Source organism: Girardinichthys multiradiatus, chromosome 5 (genome assembly GCF_021462225.1).
Source record: "Girardinichthys multiradiatus isolate DD_20200921_A chromosome 5, DD_fGirMul_XY1, whole genome shotgun sequence".
NCBI classification, from domain to species: domain Eukaryota; kingdom Metazoa; phylum Chordata; class Actinopteri; order Cyprinodontiformes; family Goodeidae; genus Girardinichthys; species Girardinichthys multiradiatus.
The window spans coordinates 31,764,746-31,783,792 of record NC_061798.1 but is presented as its reverse complement, the minus strand read 5'-3'; the positions used below and the strand labels follow the sequence as shown (position 1 = coordinate 31,783,792).

The window sequence follows — 19,047 nt, the reverse complement described above, 5'->3', positions numbered from 1 at the left end:
TTTGACTGTCCCAATCAAAGGTCAGACCTAAATCCGAATCTGTGGCTAGATTTGAAAATCTAACTGAGCTATCTAGGAAAAATGCATAAAGATGGTGTTGACACAGCCCAAAAGGCTTGTAGATATAATTGTAGCAAACAAAATACGTTGAAAGTTGTGGTGGGAATACTTTTGCAAGGCGCTGTAAAGGCATTACTTACATCTTTCCATGTGGCAACATGAGCGAACATTTCATTAAGGAATAGCTTGTTTATTTCCTAAATCCTGGTAAAGCTCCACCTTCAGCAACATCTGAACTCCAATCTGTATTCATTCATTCATTGATTCGTTCATGATGTGCCCCTCTGTCTTGGTTTTAGTGTCTTTCCTTAACTTTTATATTCTTATTCTCCTTACAGAGGGTGGAGTGTCACAGAGCCAGGAATCCTGTGCATTGGACAGTGTTTGTCTCAATGGAGGCTACACCTCCAACACCTTCACCCTTCATGGTCTGGGTACAACACCTGGGTCCCGAGCAGGAGTGGTGGGCAGCGCTGACCTTCTGAGGGAGGGGGGAGTTGGGCTTGGAGGTGATGACATTTCACCAGGGCTCCTCACACCACATGGCTCGACAGATATGAACAGCGGAGCCGGATTGCATCACAATCTGTCCGACGCAGCGGCTCTAGAGAAGATGATCATCTCAGAGCTGGTGCAGAGCAACCTGCGGCCCCCAGGTCCCATGCCTGTCCCGCCTGAGCGCTATGGGAGTCTGGCGAGGCCGCATCACAATGAGAGGCCAGCTCTTACTCACACTGCTACTTTAACCCGGCACCCACAGCCCCCACAAGAGGGCTGGTCTGCTACAGTGCAGCCAAGCTCCCGGCAAAATGCACAAGAGGGCTGGGCACATGTAAGGCAGCCCACACAGGACACTGAGACAAACGCCACCACACATGGTCAAGACCATGCCACCACGCCTCGCTTACAAGATGGCTGGTCACACGGACGCATTTCTGGAGACTCAGATACCCAGGAGCTGCTGAAAGACGGAGACCGCTCACAGCTGCAAGGCACTCTAGGTCGGCGTGGACACCAGGAAAGGCTGCTAGCACGACCTCCAGATGTCCAGGCTCGGCCTTACTCCACCCTTAGCCGCACCCCGGGTACTCTGACCCGCCACCGCAGCACAGTGGAGTCGACCGGAGGGACAGAAAGAGACAGGGAAAGGGACAGAGAGCGAGACAGGGATCGTTACCGAGACAGACCCCTCCCTCCTCCTCCTCCCCCACCTCCACAGGAGCAAGAGTCACTGTACAAAGCTCTAGAAGAGCCACTGCTTATGAAACAAAGAGAAACAGTTGTAGAGGCATGGAGAGGTGGCCAGGACATGGAAAAGGATGAGACATTTCTGCTGAAAAGAGATGGAATAAATGACGACTGGAGAGGGGGAACTGAGAGGGGGAGAGACGAGTCTTTTACCTCTCATAAGCGAGATGGCACGATGGATGATTGGAGGGCTGGCATTGAGAGAGGGAGGGAGGAATCTAAATTGCTGGAGAAGAGAGATGGACGACTGGAGCTGTGGCGAGCAGGGGAGACAGAGCAGGGAGAGACTTTCATTACTCAGAAGAAAGATTTTGGGATGGATGGTTGGAGAAGTGGGATAGAGAGAGAGAAAGATGAATCCTTTTTTTTGAGGGACAGAGATGGATGGAGGGCAGGGATTGAACGAGAGAGTGAGAAACAGAAGGACAGAGCATTGGATGTTTGGAGAGGGGGCATAGATTTGGACAGTGAGGAATCTTTCTCATTTGAAAACAAAGATGGAGGCCTCGACGGGAGGATCAGAGGGAAAGACCGAGGATCTCTCCGGTATCATGGCGAGCGACAGGATTCAGACAGCTTCACCCTACCCTTGACTCCCGACCTTGACTTGGACCCTGATTCCTCCCCCATCTATACCCGAGATTCAAATCCTTCCCCCCTCTACCCCGGAGACCGCTGCTCGCCGCCTCTAAACATTTTCTCCCGAAACCCTCCCCCAACAAACATCTTTGCTCCACGAGAGGACAACTCGCCTCCCGACAACCTCTACTCCCGCCACTCTCCGCAGGTGTACAGCCGCAGCGTCTCCCCTCCCCGCTTTTACACCCGCACCTCCCCGCCAACTCACATGTACCCAGACAGCAGCCCTGAAGGCCCAGAAGAAGTCAGCCCCACCAGTGTACATCAGCCCCAGCGGCCCACTCTGGAGCTGCCTTACAGTCTGGGGCGCCCCCCGCTGGGGCCGAGGCCAAATCACCTGCAGACCTTCTACCAGCCCCCGCCACTAGCTTCAAACGGAGAGACAGGGTACTCGGCAGAGTCCACCTCTGATGGAGACGATGGACAGATGCAGAGGGTGACGAGTCTGTGACTAGGGCGGTGGTGATTGGGGTATAGATACCAGGGGGGAGAAGGATGATGGGTGATAATTTTAACAAAGTCAAAAACAAACAGATGGAAACTAAGATGTTTTAGAAAAATAATGATGTTGGACTGCTTTAACAATTCTGACATTTACATGATGGCTCCTCCCTGCTTCTACCCCCTGATCACCACGAGACTCCCCCTTCTCCATGTTTTGTTACTTTTGTACGACTGTGATCCATTTATAGCTGCTTCTCCTCCTGCCACTCCCTCTTCTGTCTTTCCTAAAAGCCTCTTGTGTCTTCCCATCTCATAGGTGCTTTCCTTAATCGGTCTCCGCCGCCTAGGTTTTGCTTCATTGGCTGGGTGTTGCCCCTCCCTGTAGCAAACAGTGTGTCAAAGAAGCACTTGTGTGTTGCCAAAAAAAATCTTTTAAAGAAATCGTGCATGACTTTATAGTGGCTTTGCAAGGCTACATACTGTAGAAGGACGCGCTGACGCGTACATGCGGGTGAGTCTGCATAGCTTGATGAGCATGTGTGTGTGTAAGGATGTGTATATATGTGTATGACAGAAAGTATGTGTAAATAAATCATTATTGTATATTTAATGTATCACATTGAAGCATTTTATCAATACCAACCGGAAGAGCTCTCTGTCTCTCTCCTTCTCCTGACTTTGACTCGACCCATTTCACGTAAAGACCAAAACTTCTTCACCCAGAGCTTGCCACGAACTGCTGGTGGACGAACTCGTTGACTGCAGAGCCTGAGATCATGTAAAACCTCAGATATTTTCTGCAACCCCTCCTGAGATCCTTGTACATATCAACCTCAAGTGTTCTGATTGTCTTGTATTGCTATTGAAGTTCAAGTAAACATGTGAAATAAATGTTCCTGTTTTTCTGTTTGTGCGCACAAAGAGAGATGGAGGCATTCAGAGAAATGATACAAATTTTGTTAGTAATGAAACAGAAAAGATGCTGATGTTCTTTTCAGACACCCTGAGAAGAACACGAAGAATTAGAAAAATATAGTTATGTACATTTAAAGTGAATAAATAAATGCTACTTTATACATCTACTGTAGACTCTGGGTCAGTTTGCCCCCTTTGCCAATTCATACCCTGATTTCATACCTACATGTTACTATTTCCTGCCTGTGAACAAAACCCACCTATCTAACCATTTCTTATCAGTTTATTTATAGGTAGTTAAAGCGATAGTTCAGATTGATTGGAGTGAGGTTATGTTAAAAGGTTAATATCTCTACCTGCAGTAGAGAATTTAGTATAAATCCAGATTAGTTAAACCCAGAGGCTAATCCCAACATCCAGGCCAAAACAGACTTCTGATATAATAAAACAACTCCAGTCTCAAACCCATCACAGGGGTTTATGCAAAACACTAAGTTATGAACCTTTAAACCCTTATGTTTGCTTTGGGAGTTAATTTACAAAGGAGCTAAGAATTATATTCAAGAAAAGTAGGTAGGAGACAGCCATCAGTGATCTTTCTCTATGAATCATATTCTAAGAAAGTAACATGCAAGGCTTTCCTGGCCAAGGTTACTATCTAACGGAACAGGATGGCAGTCAATAAAATTGTGTATTTTTGGTTATTTATACCTACTCACTTTTATATCAGTCAGTTACTCTGGCAAGAAACACAACATATTTCATTCTCAGAATGAGTTTCACAGATCATTAGCGGTGCACCACCTTCTGCCTACCAAAACGAAGTGATGCTCGTTACGAATCATTCAAAGGCACACAGCTCCTTGACGTCCCCAAAACATCTGGTTAGCCAAAGACCAAAACTGCAAAAGTATGAAATGGTGAAGGGGTGTAATGGCCAGCACCCTCTATTGTGTGGTATTTAATACAGAACATGACCATACTGCAGCATCTATGTACAAAACAAGTGAAACAGCTACAAAACAGTGCAAAAGTCTTGGGTCATCCTGTATTATTTTTCACTTTCATGAAAATTCACTTCTGGCTTTTTGTAAAGTCTTTTACAAATTCTTCTTGGACTCTTTCTGGGCGCTTTTTTTTTTTTACTGATTTCCTGTTCACCACCAGTACCCAACCAAGGCCGCATGTTATAAAATGTGTTCTTTGAAAAATGAGGAAAATGCAGATGAACAGTATCGAAAAGTCTTGTCTGTAAAAAAATGAGATTAATCATCTTTTAATTGATCATTTACTGATTGCAAGGTTTTCAGTTTGTTGGAATTAAATGGTTATACTTGGGACATTTCAAAAATAAAGAAATGGTTACATCTGAGTCTTTGTGACTCAATACAATTTGTCTTTGGTTCTTTGCTAAATTGCACATAGACACCAACCCAGTTTGGCCCTTTTTAAAAGCTTTCTGTGAGTGAAGTGGCCTAATAAAAAATAATTTACAGGTTGACAGGTATTGGGCTGTAAAAAAAAAGTAGCAAAACCCTGAAGAAAAATTTAAAAGACTTGATAAAAGCCATAAGAACCGAGGGGATAACTTAAAGACTTTTGCACCAATCTGTTCATAAGCCAAGAGGTAAAAAATTTTACCATCTTATATTGCCAGCGTAGCTGAAAACTTTCAACAGAATTATATATTGATCAAAATCTTTTTAATTAAAGAATGCAGATTATTCAATCACAAATCAGGTTAATGGGAACTTTTATCAAAAGATTAACTTTACAACATAAGTTTGATCTTTGTATTATGTGATCTTTTCTGAGCAAAACTAAAAATACTAAAAGACCAAATTTTTACAGGCACTGGAAGTATCATGTGAAGTAAGAGGCAGTCGAAATAGAGACACTTTGTTCTTTAGACTCCAGTGATGAAGATGAGGACATTCATTTCTGGCAGCAGGGATGAGAAGTAAGGATAGATCTGCTGAAAAGAAAGTTCAAATACAAAATAATTTCATTTAAAAATGATTGTATGATTTTAATGACACCGAAATTGTAGATTGTATTACTTCTCTTGATCAAATAAATTTTTTTACAATTAATTTTCTTCTATTGCCTGTTTTCACTTAAACATGTTTTCAGCAATTTTGGGAGGGATCCATGAGCACAACTATGACAAAACAAAAATCTTTAGTTTGTGAAAAATGGTAACTATTTTAGTGTATTTCCATTTTCTTCTGTTATATAGGTCATCACAGAAGAGATAACTTAAAAAAAAATCTAATTTCTGAAAATCCAAACATGAACCTAGGGTGACATGAAGACAGAAGAAACAGAAAGTGAACAGAGAGACAATTAAGGTGTAAATGAATATTTGGTAAAGAGAACATTTTAAAATTAAGAAAAAAAAACTCTGTCCCTATTGTTTTTTTTTTTAAACATTTTATTTAATTTTACTTGTGAAGCATTTTCTTGCAGCTGTTGTTGTTTTAAAGTGCGCTATAAGTAAAGCAGTAGTAGTAGTGGTACTTAAGAGATTCCTCAACAGGCAGTAAACACCAAGTGATGCATTTCTGGGCAGAAATAAATCAATACAGAATCAATGAACTACCCAAAAACAAAACGCAGTACTCTGAAATTACCACTTGGTGATGTTTGAGCATCATATAAAAAGAGCACTCCGGTCCTGGCAGTAGTCTAGAACTAGCATTCCAGCAATAGCACTAGCATATAGGCACTTTTAGTCACTCTAGTACTAGTACTAAGTACAACATTAGCACTAGCTTTCTAGCACAAGTAGGCCTGGGCGATAAACAGAAGATTTACCGATACTGAAATTTATGACAGTGATTCCAGCCCATTCCAGTATTTTCAGTGTTTTAAAAAATTTAAATAATAATATTTTTTGTCTTTTTTGGCTGTGTATAGGTAGGCTATGCTCAGGTCCTTTTAAGTCTATGTGTACTGTCTGTAGTCATGTGATTCCACCCCATCCAGTCTGTAACTAGAAGTGAAAGAGATGATGAGGTTGAGAAAATGGAGGAAATTTCAAATGTTGAAGCTGCGGCGGCAGTAGAGCTGGTCCAGGAGGAAGTGGAACAGTGGAGCACCACAATTTGGGTTCAACAAGGACGATGTTGAAATCACAAATGCTATCGGCTACCATATAGCTAAAGACATGGCTTGGCTCCCATTGCTACAGTGGAGTTCAAGGGCTTCATACATCTCATGAAGACTCTTGACAGGACATATGGTCTGCTATGCCGGAAATATTTTTCCAAAACTGATTCCAGATATGTAGAAGGCCAAGAGAGAAAAGGTAGCTGCTGAGTTGAGTGTTGAGTACGTTGCAGCCACATCTGATCTCTGGTCCAGTCGTACGATGGAGCCGTACATTAGTCTGACGTTACATTACATCAATGACGAATGAAAACTGCACGAGATGGCGTATTTTCCAGCCCATCATACCAGGGAGATGGTGGGACAAGATTTAAGTGTGATGCTGTCTGCATGAGTCATCAAGGAATAGGACCTTATCAGTATTCCTGCTGACAATGGCACAAACATAGTTAAAGCTGCCGGGCTCAATAGATGGATGCCAGTCCAGTGTTTTGGGCACACGCTGCACATGGCAATCGGTAAGGGTGTTCATCTAAATGGAGTTATCTTTGGGCTATCGTTAAGGTCCATTAAAGTGGCAATAAAAATAAAATAGTGGAAAACCAGTCCAGGGGAATCATTCATCAGTTTAACTGGCTGTGAAGTATTCCTGCTGGCCTGTCACTTTCTTTATATTCTTGGAGGGGGGGGGTTAATGTTATTGTCTATCGTTATCGACGTGAACTGCTTAATATATCACATTAGCAGGCGACCACTAGTAGACTAACACTAGGTCTAGATCAAGTTGTTTAGCACTCTAGTTCTAGTGCTAACTGCCTTGTAAGACCCAAGGTGCACACCTGCACAGACGCTTCCTCTCCATGCTTTATGCTCAAAGTCCCTTCTTCAAGACAAAGCAACATTTCTAAAACTCCTATGTTAATGCATGTTTTGGTTGCATACGTATGCTTGTAGATCATTTAAATATTAATGCACAAATACAAATGTCCCTGGATACAAGTGCCTTACAGATGTTACGTTGCATAACCACCTGCTCTAGAAAACCTTTTGGAAGACTCCTGCTTTGGTTTGAAAGACAGACGTGGAGAACATCATTCTATAAGATGGTCAGATGTAAAATAAATGTCCAAACTGTCTACAGCCGACATATCAGAAGACATGGAGCTACCCCATGACACGCACACATAAACTCTGACATGCAACTCATTCTCAATACTGTGTGCTCAATAAAATATGAAAACAGATACCACGTCCAGGCTTTAATTAAGGATGAATGATGTTACTGTTTCTAGAGTCCCAGAAGAAGACCCAAGGTATGTTTGAATGATCAGGAGGGGCTTGTTTTAAGAAAGATAATAAACTAAATGCTAATATTAGGAAGTTATAATAGAAAGAAGTGTTCCTTAGCACGATGCCAATTAACAAGTTTGTGTAAATACGACTTGAGAGCAAAATAATCAAGAATGAAAACAAACCAAATATTAATAAAATATTTTTATTTCTAACATCTTAGGCTGACTCATATGTACATTAAAAGTGACAGAACTAATAATTTATTTCTGTGTGTTATATTGTGTTAGGTCAATTAGTCATTCTCTTCACTATGTGGCACAAATAACACGTGGAAGGATAAATCCTGACATCGTGTGGCAAAACACACAAAGAAAATAAATGCTTACACTCAGAAACATACAGCAAGGTTATTAAATAAAACTTTAAATTATATGCTCTGTGTTTATAAAAAATATATATTACATTCTATTCATCGCATAGTGATAATAATACTAACATTGAAATGAAAAGTGCTTTGACCTTATCAGTTGTGCTTTAAAAAATATTTATATATTTACAAGTGGTGCATAGTTATGGTGGTTTCTGTTTTCAGTCTCATCTCACAGGTAAGAGGTGGGTTATCAGTTACAAGGACAAAAGAATACTCAGGCTGTTTGTATAACAGACACAGTTTTCAGTCTCGTTACCTTCCTTCCTCTCAATCACTTCTATTCTTTCTTATGAGATTGTCTGTTTCTGCTCTCCCTGTTAAAACATCGAGGTATGTCTTTTAATTTCAGAGAAAATCGCCAAACATTCTTCAGATCTGTGGTCTGCCTATGTTGTGGGTCTCAGCAGACAGTATGGTGGGGAGACAGAGGGCTGTCCGGTGTCTCAGCTGCAGACAGGTCTGAGCTGGAGCTTTTAAACATTGGTGAGATGTAGAAGGCCTGGGGGGTCCAACACAAACACAAACACAACTTGAGACATGAGCAGACCCTGACATGTGGACACACTCTGATGAACCAAACAGAAAAGGAGAGGTATACTGACCACCCAGTAAGCAGTGAGAGCCCCCTGTGTGTATCCTGTTAGCACGTCTGACGGGTAGTGCCTGTAGTCCGAGATGCGCGTCAGACCCGTGTAGACCGCCAGAAGGACCAGGAAGGACTGCAGCAGAGGCCTCAGCAGCCGAGCTCCTCGCCACGTCAGCCGGGCCTGCAGGTAAAACTAGAACAACAACAAAGTTGTTTTAATGCAATGGAGAACACTAAAGAGACAATATATGAATAAGATGTTTCTTATGGAGCTTCAGTTATTGATGGTGTTAAAAAAAAGGAAATAAATTACATCCGGGTTTTCAAAAGCTGACTGTATTTCCTGTGGTATTAAAAAAGTGACACGGTTTGAATAAAGTTAATAAGAAGTATAGCACCAAAGACCTTCAGAGCTCTTTTCTATGAAGCAGATTAGACTCATGAAAGCTTTTTGTTATCAAAAGATAATTCCACATTTTCTAAACATTGAGTGATTCAGTATGTTTTGTGTCTACTTGATTGGAAAAAAGGTTTCTCATTAATTAAAGCCTCATTCAATGTTTTTTAAGATTTGTTTTACAAAGCCAGAATTTTTAGCTGTTAAATAAATAATTTTTGTTATATCTCTGAGATTTTGTTGCTTTTTATTGCTACCAAGTAAAACAACTGACTGAATATCTTTTTGGTGAGCAGTGATTCCAAATGTTCTGCCAGGGTTTGTATATCTGCTGTATGTTTGTCTACGTCTTATCTCTAAAAAGCATCTTAAATTAACCTTGACATAAAAGAAAGTATATTGATTCACTGATTAAGTGTTGGTTAAAAGTTTGCACAAATCAAAAATTATAAATCATTATTGTAATTATTGAAAGATGAAAATCTGTAATTTATCCTCTTCGTGCTCTCACTGACTGAGTTTGTAAAAACTAAGAAAATTCCAGCTTTAACAAACTTCACTAGATATTCCGAATTTCTGGTAAAACCTTTTTAGGACACTGTAGGTTTTCATTGAAGGTGCCTAAAGAAAGCCATTTGTTTAACAGCGTTTGAGGAGTGTGGCGGGGTTTTCTTTTTCCTCAAACACACATTTCTTGGACCTTATTAACAGAAACATGCCAGCTTTTTATAGGGGGCAATAATGCGCTCATTTGTCAGCTGTCTACACAGAAGAGAACAAAAAAATAAGGGCCCAGAAATAATAATGTGATTGTTACCAGGGTATAAATCCAGTTTTTGTGTGATGTGTAGGAAGACAGCCAATCTCACACAGTCTCATTAAATAGAAGAATCATTGTTTTGCTTCTTTTGCTCATCGTCTGACTCGGAGTGTTTGGCGCCCCCTTTTCGGACAGGGAGATTTCATTGTCGCTGTGAGAGCACACAGCCAGCACCAAGAGTCTGGGTGAAATCTAGTAGGCGGGTAAAGATGGTGATGTTTACATCACCTAGGCTTCACGTCATGAGGAGAGTGGAGTGGACAGTGCACGGTGAATTGTAAGTGCATCACTTCACATTAGAAATATGTTCAGCCTTAATCTAAATTCTAAGTTTAAAGGATTCCATACATTTTTATGATGCTTATTTTGCTTTGTTTTCTTTCTTTAAATGTCAGTCAGTCATTTTCTATACCACTTCTTACATAGTGGGTTGTGGGGAAGCTGGTGCCCATCTCCAGCAGTCTCTGGGCAAGAGGCAGGGTACACCCTGGACAGGTTGCCAGTCCATCACAGGGCAACACACAAACAACCATACACACACTCATTCACACACCTAAGGGCAATTTAGAGTGACCAATTAAACTAACAGGCATGTCTTTTGGACTGCAGGAGGAAGCTGGAGTACCTGGTGAGAACCCACGCATCCACGTGGAGAACATGCAAACTCCATGCATGTGGCTGGGAGTTGAACCCAGAACCTTCTTGCTGCAAGGCAGCAGTGCTACCAAGTGCACCACCATGCAGTGGTGTATTGAACATGTGTTGAATATTAACTTGAATTTGGTCCTGTTAAAAAATGTACTTATTTTCCAATCAATAGTTTACATAACTATAAATTTGATAACATACTTGATTGTTGAAACCAGCACATTCAGCTCTATCTACCAATTTAACCACTTGTATGAGGCCACCAGAGTTTACACATATAAGCTTCCAGAGAGACACACACACACACACACACACACACACAGACATTTTCACATAATACAGCAAAGTTGTGAGGGAATGGTAACACTCCTCCCACAGACAAACAAAGCAGCCTTTGTTGGCCTCGTATCCTTCAGTCCCTCTGCTCTCATTCTTCCACTTTTTGTTGCAAACTGGACTGACAATAAATCGATGTTTCAGGAAATTTCTCTAAGACATGAACACTGTGTTTGTAACTGAATATTAGAAATACAATGAGGGCTACAAGTTTGACAATACAACGACAAATGTGTACACTTGATAATTAATACACAAAATGAATAAAGAGAATTGTTTAGAGAGCTTAGTAATTGAATAAATACACAAATAATTCAATGTGGAAATCATCACTTAAAACTTCTAACTGCTCAGTTCACCATTTATTTATTTTTTACATTTACTCTGCTAGAGTCCATCATTAAAATATTGAAAATGTCACTACCACTTGTCAAATAGACCCTCCTGTCTGATGATGGTGAACCTGCACAATAACTCAGCAGTTTATCCTTGCACCACTGAATTTAACAGCTTTTCATTTATAAAATTACACATCCAGCTATTGATCAATTTTAAATGATCTTAGTTATATTTATTAATTTTTTTAATTGATACATTTTCATTTTATTAAAACATTTTTTTTATATAAGATATTTATAGAGAACATAGAAACTCACCGCTAAATAGAGCAAGGCATACATGGCAAAAGAAGCATGGCCAGAGAAGAAGGACTTCCTACAAAAACACAAATGGGCTTTAGATTTATAAATAACTAAAGCACATCACAGAGAAAAATCATAAACACATTATTTCCTTTTACATGTGAATCTCAATTAATTAGAATATGATCAAAAAGTTAATTTATTTCAATCATTCAGTTCGTGAACTGAGTTATATTATATAAATACGTTACTTAGAGGGATATACAGCATAGGTCTAAAGTTTTTATTTTAGTTAGTTGTGATGATTGTGATGACCAATAAGAACTTATTTTTCTACAGTACAATGTAGGCATTCAGTACTTTGTTGGAGCTCCTTTTGTGTAAATTACAGCATCAGTGCAACGTGAGCGATCAGTCTGTGGCTCTGCTGAGGTGTTAAGGAAGCCCAGGTTTCTTTCATAGCTTTGATAGATCACTGAGCTTTTAGAAACTTTGGACAACTGAGCAACAGTTCAGTCTATTTTCTCCATAGCCCAGATGTTGTCTGTGGATCAGGAGTAGCTTAACAAAGGAACGTGCAAGTGTTGTGGAACATGTCCTGGATTCAGTTGTATGTGGTTGCTATTGAAGCTGCCGCCTTGAGAATCTCCCCCAAACTCTGATTGGGCTTTACTTAACAATGCTCTCAATGCTGTAGCTGGCCTTTTACTTGTGTGCATTTTCCTACCACATCTTTTCCTTCCAATCAACTTTCCATTGATTTGTGGCCTACCCTCCTAGTGGAAGCTGTCAATAACTGTCTGCTGGACAACCGCCAAGTCAGCAATGTTTCCCATGATTGTTTTTACCATAACATTACATGTCTGTACTAGTAATACTTTTTTATTATACTTATATAAGTCAATTTACTGAGAAACAGAATTTGAGTTTTTATTAGCTACAATTTATATTCTTACAAATTAACAGAAAGAAATGCTTGAAATGTCAATCTACAGTCAATAAATAAAATATGCGTCCAAGGAGGCTTGTTTGTCAGATTAAAAGTAGATTTGAACAAAACAACCTTTAAGCAATTATTAAATATACTTTCCATAAAGCCCACCTTTCTGTATTAATTTGTTTTATTGGTCCGATGTAATATTTTAATTTTAAAAGTCAGGTTTTAATTAGCTGTAAATGGAAAATCATCATAATGAACAGAAATGAAGGTTTGAAAACATCAGTTTGTGTGTTAATCTGTATAAAATGGCTCACTTAGTGAATTGAGTTACTGAAATAGATTAACTTTTACTGATATTCTAATTTATTTAATATGACTGCATAATATAATGAGTATATAAACAAGTAATAATGTTATGATCTACTGATATTTATATGCATCCAGGTAAGAGTCTTGAATTGAGAACAATTTTCCACCCCAACACACATATAATTACTCTGATTCTCACCTGGCCTCTTCCACTAATCGGTGGTCAGGGTTGCGACAGATCACTGTTGCTACATAGGTTCCAGTTGTGCAGTTAAGCGATGCATAGGTGATGCCACACACAGACAGGAAGTAAGGTCGCAGCCGCCCAACACTGAGCTTGGCCATGTTGGTAAGCGACTGGCCGATGCAGCAGCCGAACAGGAAGGAGCCCAGCTCCTTGTACAGGCAGGAAACATAACGGTTTCTCACAAAAGATTTAGAGCTGATGCTTTGGAAACGCACCCGGTAACACTCTCCAAGCGCAATCTGAAGGTGAAATAAATTAAAAAAGGAAAATGGTGTAAACAATGAAAGGAAAGAGATGCTGTGATTGGGAGGTTAAATACTCACTGCAAAGCCTGTAATGAATATTCCACCTGTGATAAGAAGCCCATTTGGTATGGCTTCATTGTGTAGATAAGGGTAGGTGATGCTGGGGTCTCCACATATGAAGCCCCTTTTGTAGGGGCCCACTACCTCCAGCTCACATGCAAAGAAAGGAATCGATGCTGCATGGACAGAGAAAGGGGGGAAAACTGAGTTGGCACAAGAGATAAATCAGAGGATGTGTATAGGTAGAAAACTGCCTTGTGTGCTGCTCTTGTTTTGGTGCTTTTCAAAAGCAAATGCTGTCAAAATGTATCTATCACAGAGAACTAGACAGCTGATATAACAGCAATTCTTATATGCATTGTAAAATATGGTAAAAAGCGGCAAGGGATTTGCTAATAGCAATGATGTAGAAACGAAATCTTAAGTGACCCACAGGCAAAAGTGCACCAGTACTTAGGCTTCAGCTCTTTCTCCAGCCCAATGAAAACAGTCTTAGCTCTCAAATATTCAGTCATTATTACTGAAGTGATTGAATTGTGTTTTGTTTGTAGCTCAAAAAGGAACTCATATTTGTTAACTTTCAATCAGATTTCTAATACTGGCATTTTAATGAAAACTGATGACAATGGTAATTTGTGCAAAACCTCACTAAAATAAGTTAGGATTGCTAATGTTTGGTGCATGAGCGACTGTTGCACTAAAGCATTGCCTCACACTACTTATTCACACTTTCAAGATTTTAAAGCAATAGCTTCTGCTATTACTTATTCCATACTGTGTTTTATAGGTCTTAAAAGAATAGCCTGGTCTTTTTAAAGTTGAATTGAATTTTTTGTGTTAACCAGCAGACAGTATCTCACCTGCAGTAAACCTGACCAACAGTTATCTTTTTAAGGAAAAGGACCAGTAATTACTTGACAGACAATGACGCCTTTTCTAAATATTTCACTGTATCCTTAAACTCCTCCAGACTCAAAATGTGTTTCATGCAAATATTTTATAAACCTTGCATACACAGTACCATTTACATAAAGATCAGTTATGCAAATAGAGGCCTGCGGTTTCTTTACAATGACAAATGGGTTGGACAGTGACTTTTAACAATTGCCGTACATTAAAATGATGAGTTGCAAAAACTGACATGCAGAATACTAGGCAATTAACTGTCTAATGCAAAAGGGACTAATGCAAAAGGGACAGTTGTGTATTTGTTTAGAAAATGTTACTTGTCAGTCAGTCATTTTCTACCGCTTATTCCATAGTGGGTCACAGGGGAGCTGGTGCCTATCTCCAGCAGTTTCTGGGCAAGAGGCAGGGTACACCCTGGACAGGTTGCCAGTCCATCGCAGGGCAACACACAAACAACCATGCACACACTCATTCATACACCTAAGGGCAATTTAGAGAGACCAATTAACCTAACAGGCATATCTTTGGACTGTGGGAGGAAGCCGGAGTACCCGGTGAGAACCCACACATGCATGGGGAGAACATGCAAACTCCATGCAGAAAGACCCCTGGCTGGGAATTGAACCCAGAACCTTCTTGCTGCAAGGCAACAGTGCTACCAACTGTGCCACTGTGCAGCCCAATGTTACTTGTATGAACCAAAATTTTATTTTTTAAGTTTTTCTAAGATGCCAGAAATCATCTTTGTCCCCGAGCTGACTAGCTGTTTGCTCAACTCTCTGGTCAGAACTAATTTCAGCTTCTCTAAACTGTAATAACTTAGTGAGCTTCCTTATGTGGATATGATACTGAATGCTAACAAGCACTCCACAAAACTCTAATTAAAGAAAACTATTTGTCATTTCAATAACATGTGCAAACGACTTAAGCCACTCTACATTTTTATAACAAGTATTGAAGCATTTTTCAATAATTTCAAAATTTTATTTGGACTTTGGCTGCTTTTATGCTAATTTTAATGCAGTATTTGAATAAAATAAGCTGAAGATTTGACATAAAGAAAATTTTATTTTCTTTGTTTTTCAACAAATTTATTTAACGACTTCATTTAAACTTATTGTTTAGCCCTGTAATTTTTTTCCCATCACTTTTGCCAATTTACTAATGTTTCTAAGGGCAAACTAGATCACAAATTAGGTTGTTATTATGTTTTTGGCCCTGTCAACATATCTCCACTATAATAACATTTTTGACTGCATAACTGTTAAGCCTTTAGCACTAATTTGTAGACGTCCTGAAAAAAATAGAAACAATTCATGTCTTTGCGGGGGGTCTGGGGCATTCAAGTGCTGTAAGAATGTATTCTTACAGCACTTGAATCTTCTAAATTTCATTCAAATGCTCATTTGGACTTGAGAAAAAAAGAGTTTTAAGAAAGATGAAATTTTATATGTAAAAACAAATCTATATATTATTAATAATTCGTCATTCAAACCAAATTGAACAGACTATTAACAAATGAAGATAAGTTAAAAGGTTGTAGGTATGCAAACATATTGCCTTTGATTATTCCTCGCTAAGCATGTTAAATATTTTCTTGACTGTAGCTAAACACAACGTCAAAACAAAAGTCAAAGCTAATCAAGCATTCACTGTAGCATAGGGGATTTAATAAAGAAGAAAGGTCAAACATGGAATATATTTACAGGAAAATAAATCAGGAATGTGGCGGTCATAAAACTTGGTCACTGGGCTGTAAGAAACTTCAAGGAGGAGCAGAAGAGATCTTCTGTTCTCTGGATGAAAACAAGCTGAATCCACTGAGAATGGAAAGAAAGGAATGCAGTAAGGCAGAGCTCCCACTGCGCATGTGTGTGAGAACATTTCTGTTGTTAAGGAGAAGGGGGGGGGGGTTGTTTGTGACTCCAGTTCAACCCTGCCGAACAAAACAAAGAGTAAATGGAGCAGCAGAGATCAGAACAGAGCCAGAACCAGCTTCACGCTGTCTCTGCTTGTCTCTGGACGTCCTACCCTCTCTGTCTCTTTCTCCGCTTCTGTTTTGCATGCCTGCACACACAGAACAAAACGGGGAGTGGAGAGATAAAAGAGGAGATAAAGACACTTCTCGCAGGGCTCTGTCTCTTCCTAACATAGCCTATCTGTTGCTAATATGAACCATGCAGCTTTTTCCATTTAACCAATAGCACGTGACCAGCCCTTTTTTCTCATCAGAGGGTAGGTCAGCAATTAGAGGTCACACAAGCATGTACATGCACAAACATGCAGTACTCATGAATTGTAGTTATTTATTTTAACTAAATTCCCCCCAGACTTTCCTCTACCCTGAGAACTGGGATGTTGTCATGGAAAGTGCAGAAATCCCCAGGCAATGCACAGACCAGCTGCTACGGGGCACTCAATAAGGCACACAAAGGGGGACAGAAGGGTCCACAAGTAGATGAATGGAGGACTTTTTCTCAATCAATTTAAACTAAATGCCTTTAAATAGACATTGGCTAGAATAGAATTCCCAAGGAATCATGATACTTACCCAAACATTTGAATCACAAATGCATAAAATGATTAAACTGCTGTAATGTACAACAGAAATCAATACTTATTCCTACTGCAGCTAGAACGTTTAAACAATATCTTATATCACACTGATGTATCGTTATTTTGATTTCGACACATAGACTTAAGCAGAAAAATAGATCAAATGTTGTAACAGTTTTCTAATATGAGGCCTGGATGTGAAGGTGAGTGCTTTAGGTTTGGCACCCTTCTGAGACTCTTATTTTGAAGGACAAAAATAAAGTTATTGTTGCTGTCCTATATTGTTGTTGGAGTCAGCTAATAGGGATTGGTTGACTATGACACTACAGTATGTCTACTGAAGAAACCCTCACTGTGTTTAAATTATATATCAGCATTTTAGCAAAAAAGAAACAGTGACAGATTTACAGAAAAAATACAATTTGTTAGCGCTGTGAAATTACCACTACTAGCTAAAGGTTAGTGCCAACAACAAAGATGTTGCTATCTGCCTCAGGGCTATATGATAATACTAAACTCAAGGTCTTTTTCACAGATTTTTAATTGCATTTGATCACAGTTTGAGGTTCCATTAGTAAAAAACACAAGAAGGGAGCATTTTCAGTTTTTTTTTTAACAATAGGATCACCAATCATAAATACCACAATGTATGGACTAGTCAAGCCTGGACTGGAATATTGTACACTCATCTATGAAACATTTACTATAAAAAAAACAAACAAATAAATTGGGATTTCAATTTATAATGGAATTTACAAATAATATTGCTAAAAAGTCCTCGTCTCATTCTCATGAGTGATATCATTAATCTCTTATAGGCTGGCTGTATGATTATGGCCCTAAGAGTTTCCACACCATTAATGTCCTGGTTTTTTTATAACTGGACATATTTCCCACCACCTTTTCTGGCATCTCATCAAAATCAGTTTCAAGTATGGGAATGACATGATGTAATTTGTTTTGCGATTTTGAAACAGTAATTTAAATCGGTGCCTACTTGCAAACCAAAACTGGAGTTGTTTTAATGTTCATATTCTAACAGTTCAACACATCAGTTATCACACTTCCAGCTGCTGGGTGGCTTCTGTTATATAAAAACAGGAAGGAATAGAAATGTAGCAAAACAGAAGTTAGTTTAGTTAGTGAAGTTAAAAAAGGGGAAGGAATAACTAATGTATGGAGCATTTCAACACTAACAGACTAAGAGTAAAACCAAGCATTTGGTTATTTTGTACGGGTGATGGCAAAAAGATGTGTTATGAAGTAAAGATATAATACAATTAAAATGAGAGAAAACACAACGCAAGTTAATAAATTAGTCTTCCTCAAACCTCTTGGACATACGGTTTGTCTTATGTTCATTCGTTATCGCGGGACATTATGTAAAATATATATGTGCCGTTTGCTTGATTCAACAATATAATTATAAAGGCTTTGACTGTAATAACAAGGTTATTGTGTCACAAGGGATTTTCCAGTAATCTATAAAATGCAATGTTTCTATGGAGAGATGTTTACCAAGAAAAAGACAGAGGAGGTCTAATCCGACCAGGAATTTCCTTTTGGATAGAGCATGTCCAGTTATCTCCAGGAGTTTCTTCCCGCTGTCCATCCCCATCCTTGGCGCCGTCAGGCCGTCCTTGTTGTCCGACAGTTTGAGCTGAAGCTCCGCACTCGGTACGCTCACAGCTGCCCCAAACGTATCCAGCATGACGTCCGTCTGATTGTCAGTTAAAACTCAGCGTGAAAGCAAAACAAAAAAAACCTTGTTGGCAGCAACAACCTTCCGGCAGCAGCGGCAGCCTCTCATGCGTAAAACCCAGAAGGCGGCTGCGTCTTTTAAACGGTGACGTGTTGACGTGTTGGTATGTCCATTCATCACCGTCTGCCAGGCCTGCCCCGACTTGTTGCTGCTGATTCACATCAAGGAAATGCCATTGTGTGTGTGAAACAAACTGGGATAAGATCTCTTTCACTCTCTATGGTACAACGGAAAGTTATGGGATTTGGAGAAATGTCCACAGATCCAGGTGGGAGGGACCAGGATCTAATGCATCAGAGATTTGTCACAGTGACTGTAGTCTGGATTGAACGCTCCTAGATTTCTTCACTATAACCTTTCACCTTCACTTTTCCTCACCCAACTAACTTCTAAATCTCCATTATAAACTTGGGGAATATTATTTTGCATGAGCCAGTACTGACCAAACTTC

At 39.6% G+C, this 19,047-nt stretch overlaps 2 protein-coding genes across 6 annotated transcripts in view; one reads left to right on the top strand and one right to left on the bottom strand.

The window, feature by feature from the left end:
* The window catches only part of LOC124868441 (adhesion G protein-coupled receptor L1-like), a 55,066-nt gene extending 49,667 nt beyond the window's left edge, over window positions 1-5,399 (top strand). For all 5 annotated transcript variants that reach the window (XM_047365713.1, XM_047365716.1, XM_047365717.1 and 2 more), the window contains one exon: window positions 399-5,399. In XM_047365713.1, the coding sequence (XP_047221669.1) occupies window positions 399-2,398 (2,000 nt within the window). In that variant the 3' untranslated portion in view covers window positions 2,399-5,399. The remainder of the gene's footprint in view (window positions 1-398) is intronic.
* Window positions 5,400-7,896: 2,497 nt separating this feature from the next.
* On the bottom strand, window positions 7,897-18,806 carry LOC124867884 (phospholipid phosphatase 3-like). Its single transcript, XM_047364561.1, has 6 exons — window positions 18,353-18,806; window positions 13,388-13,545; window positions 13,017-13,303; window positions 11,584-11,641; window positions 8,743-8,919; window positions 7,897-8,639 (listed from the first exon to the last, which is right to left on the bottom strand). Exons 1-6 carry the CDS (start codon window positions 18,543-18,545, stop codon window positions 8,541-8,543), a joined length of 972 nt encoding a protein of 323 aa, XP_047220517.1. The 5' UTR covers window positions 18,546-18,806; the 3' UTR covers window positions 7,897-8,540.
* Between the last annotated feature and the right edge of the window lie 241 nt (window positions 18,807-19,047).

Coding starts and splice junctions, on each gene's coding strand:
- LOC124867884 (XM_047364561.1), bottom strand. CDS start 18,545: ATGCTGGATACGTTTGGGGCAGCTGTGAGCGTACCGAGTGCGGAGCTT. Junction 13,304..13,387: donor TATTCATTACAGGCTTTGCA/GTGAGTATTTAA, acceptor TTTCACCTTCAG/ATTGCGCTTGGAGAGTGTTA. Junction 8,920..11,583: donor ATGCCTTGCTCTATTTAGCG/GTGAGTTTCTAT, acceptor TTGTTGTTCTAG/TTTTACCTGCAGGCCCGGCT.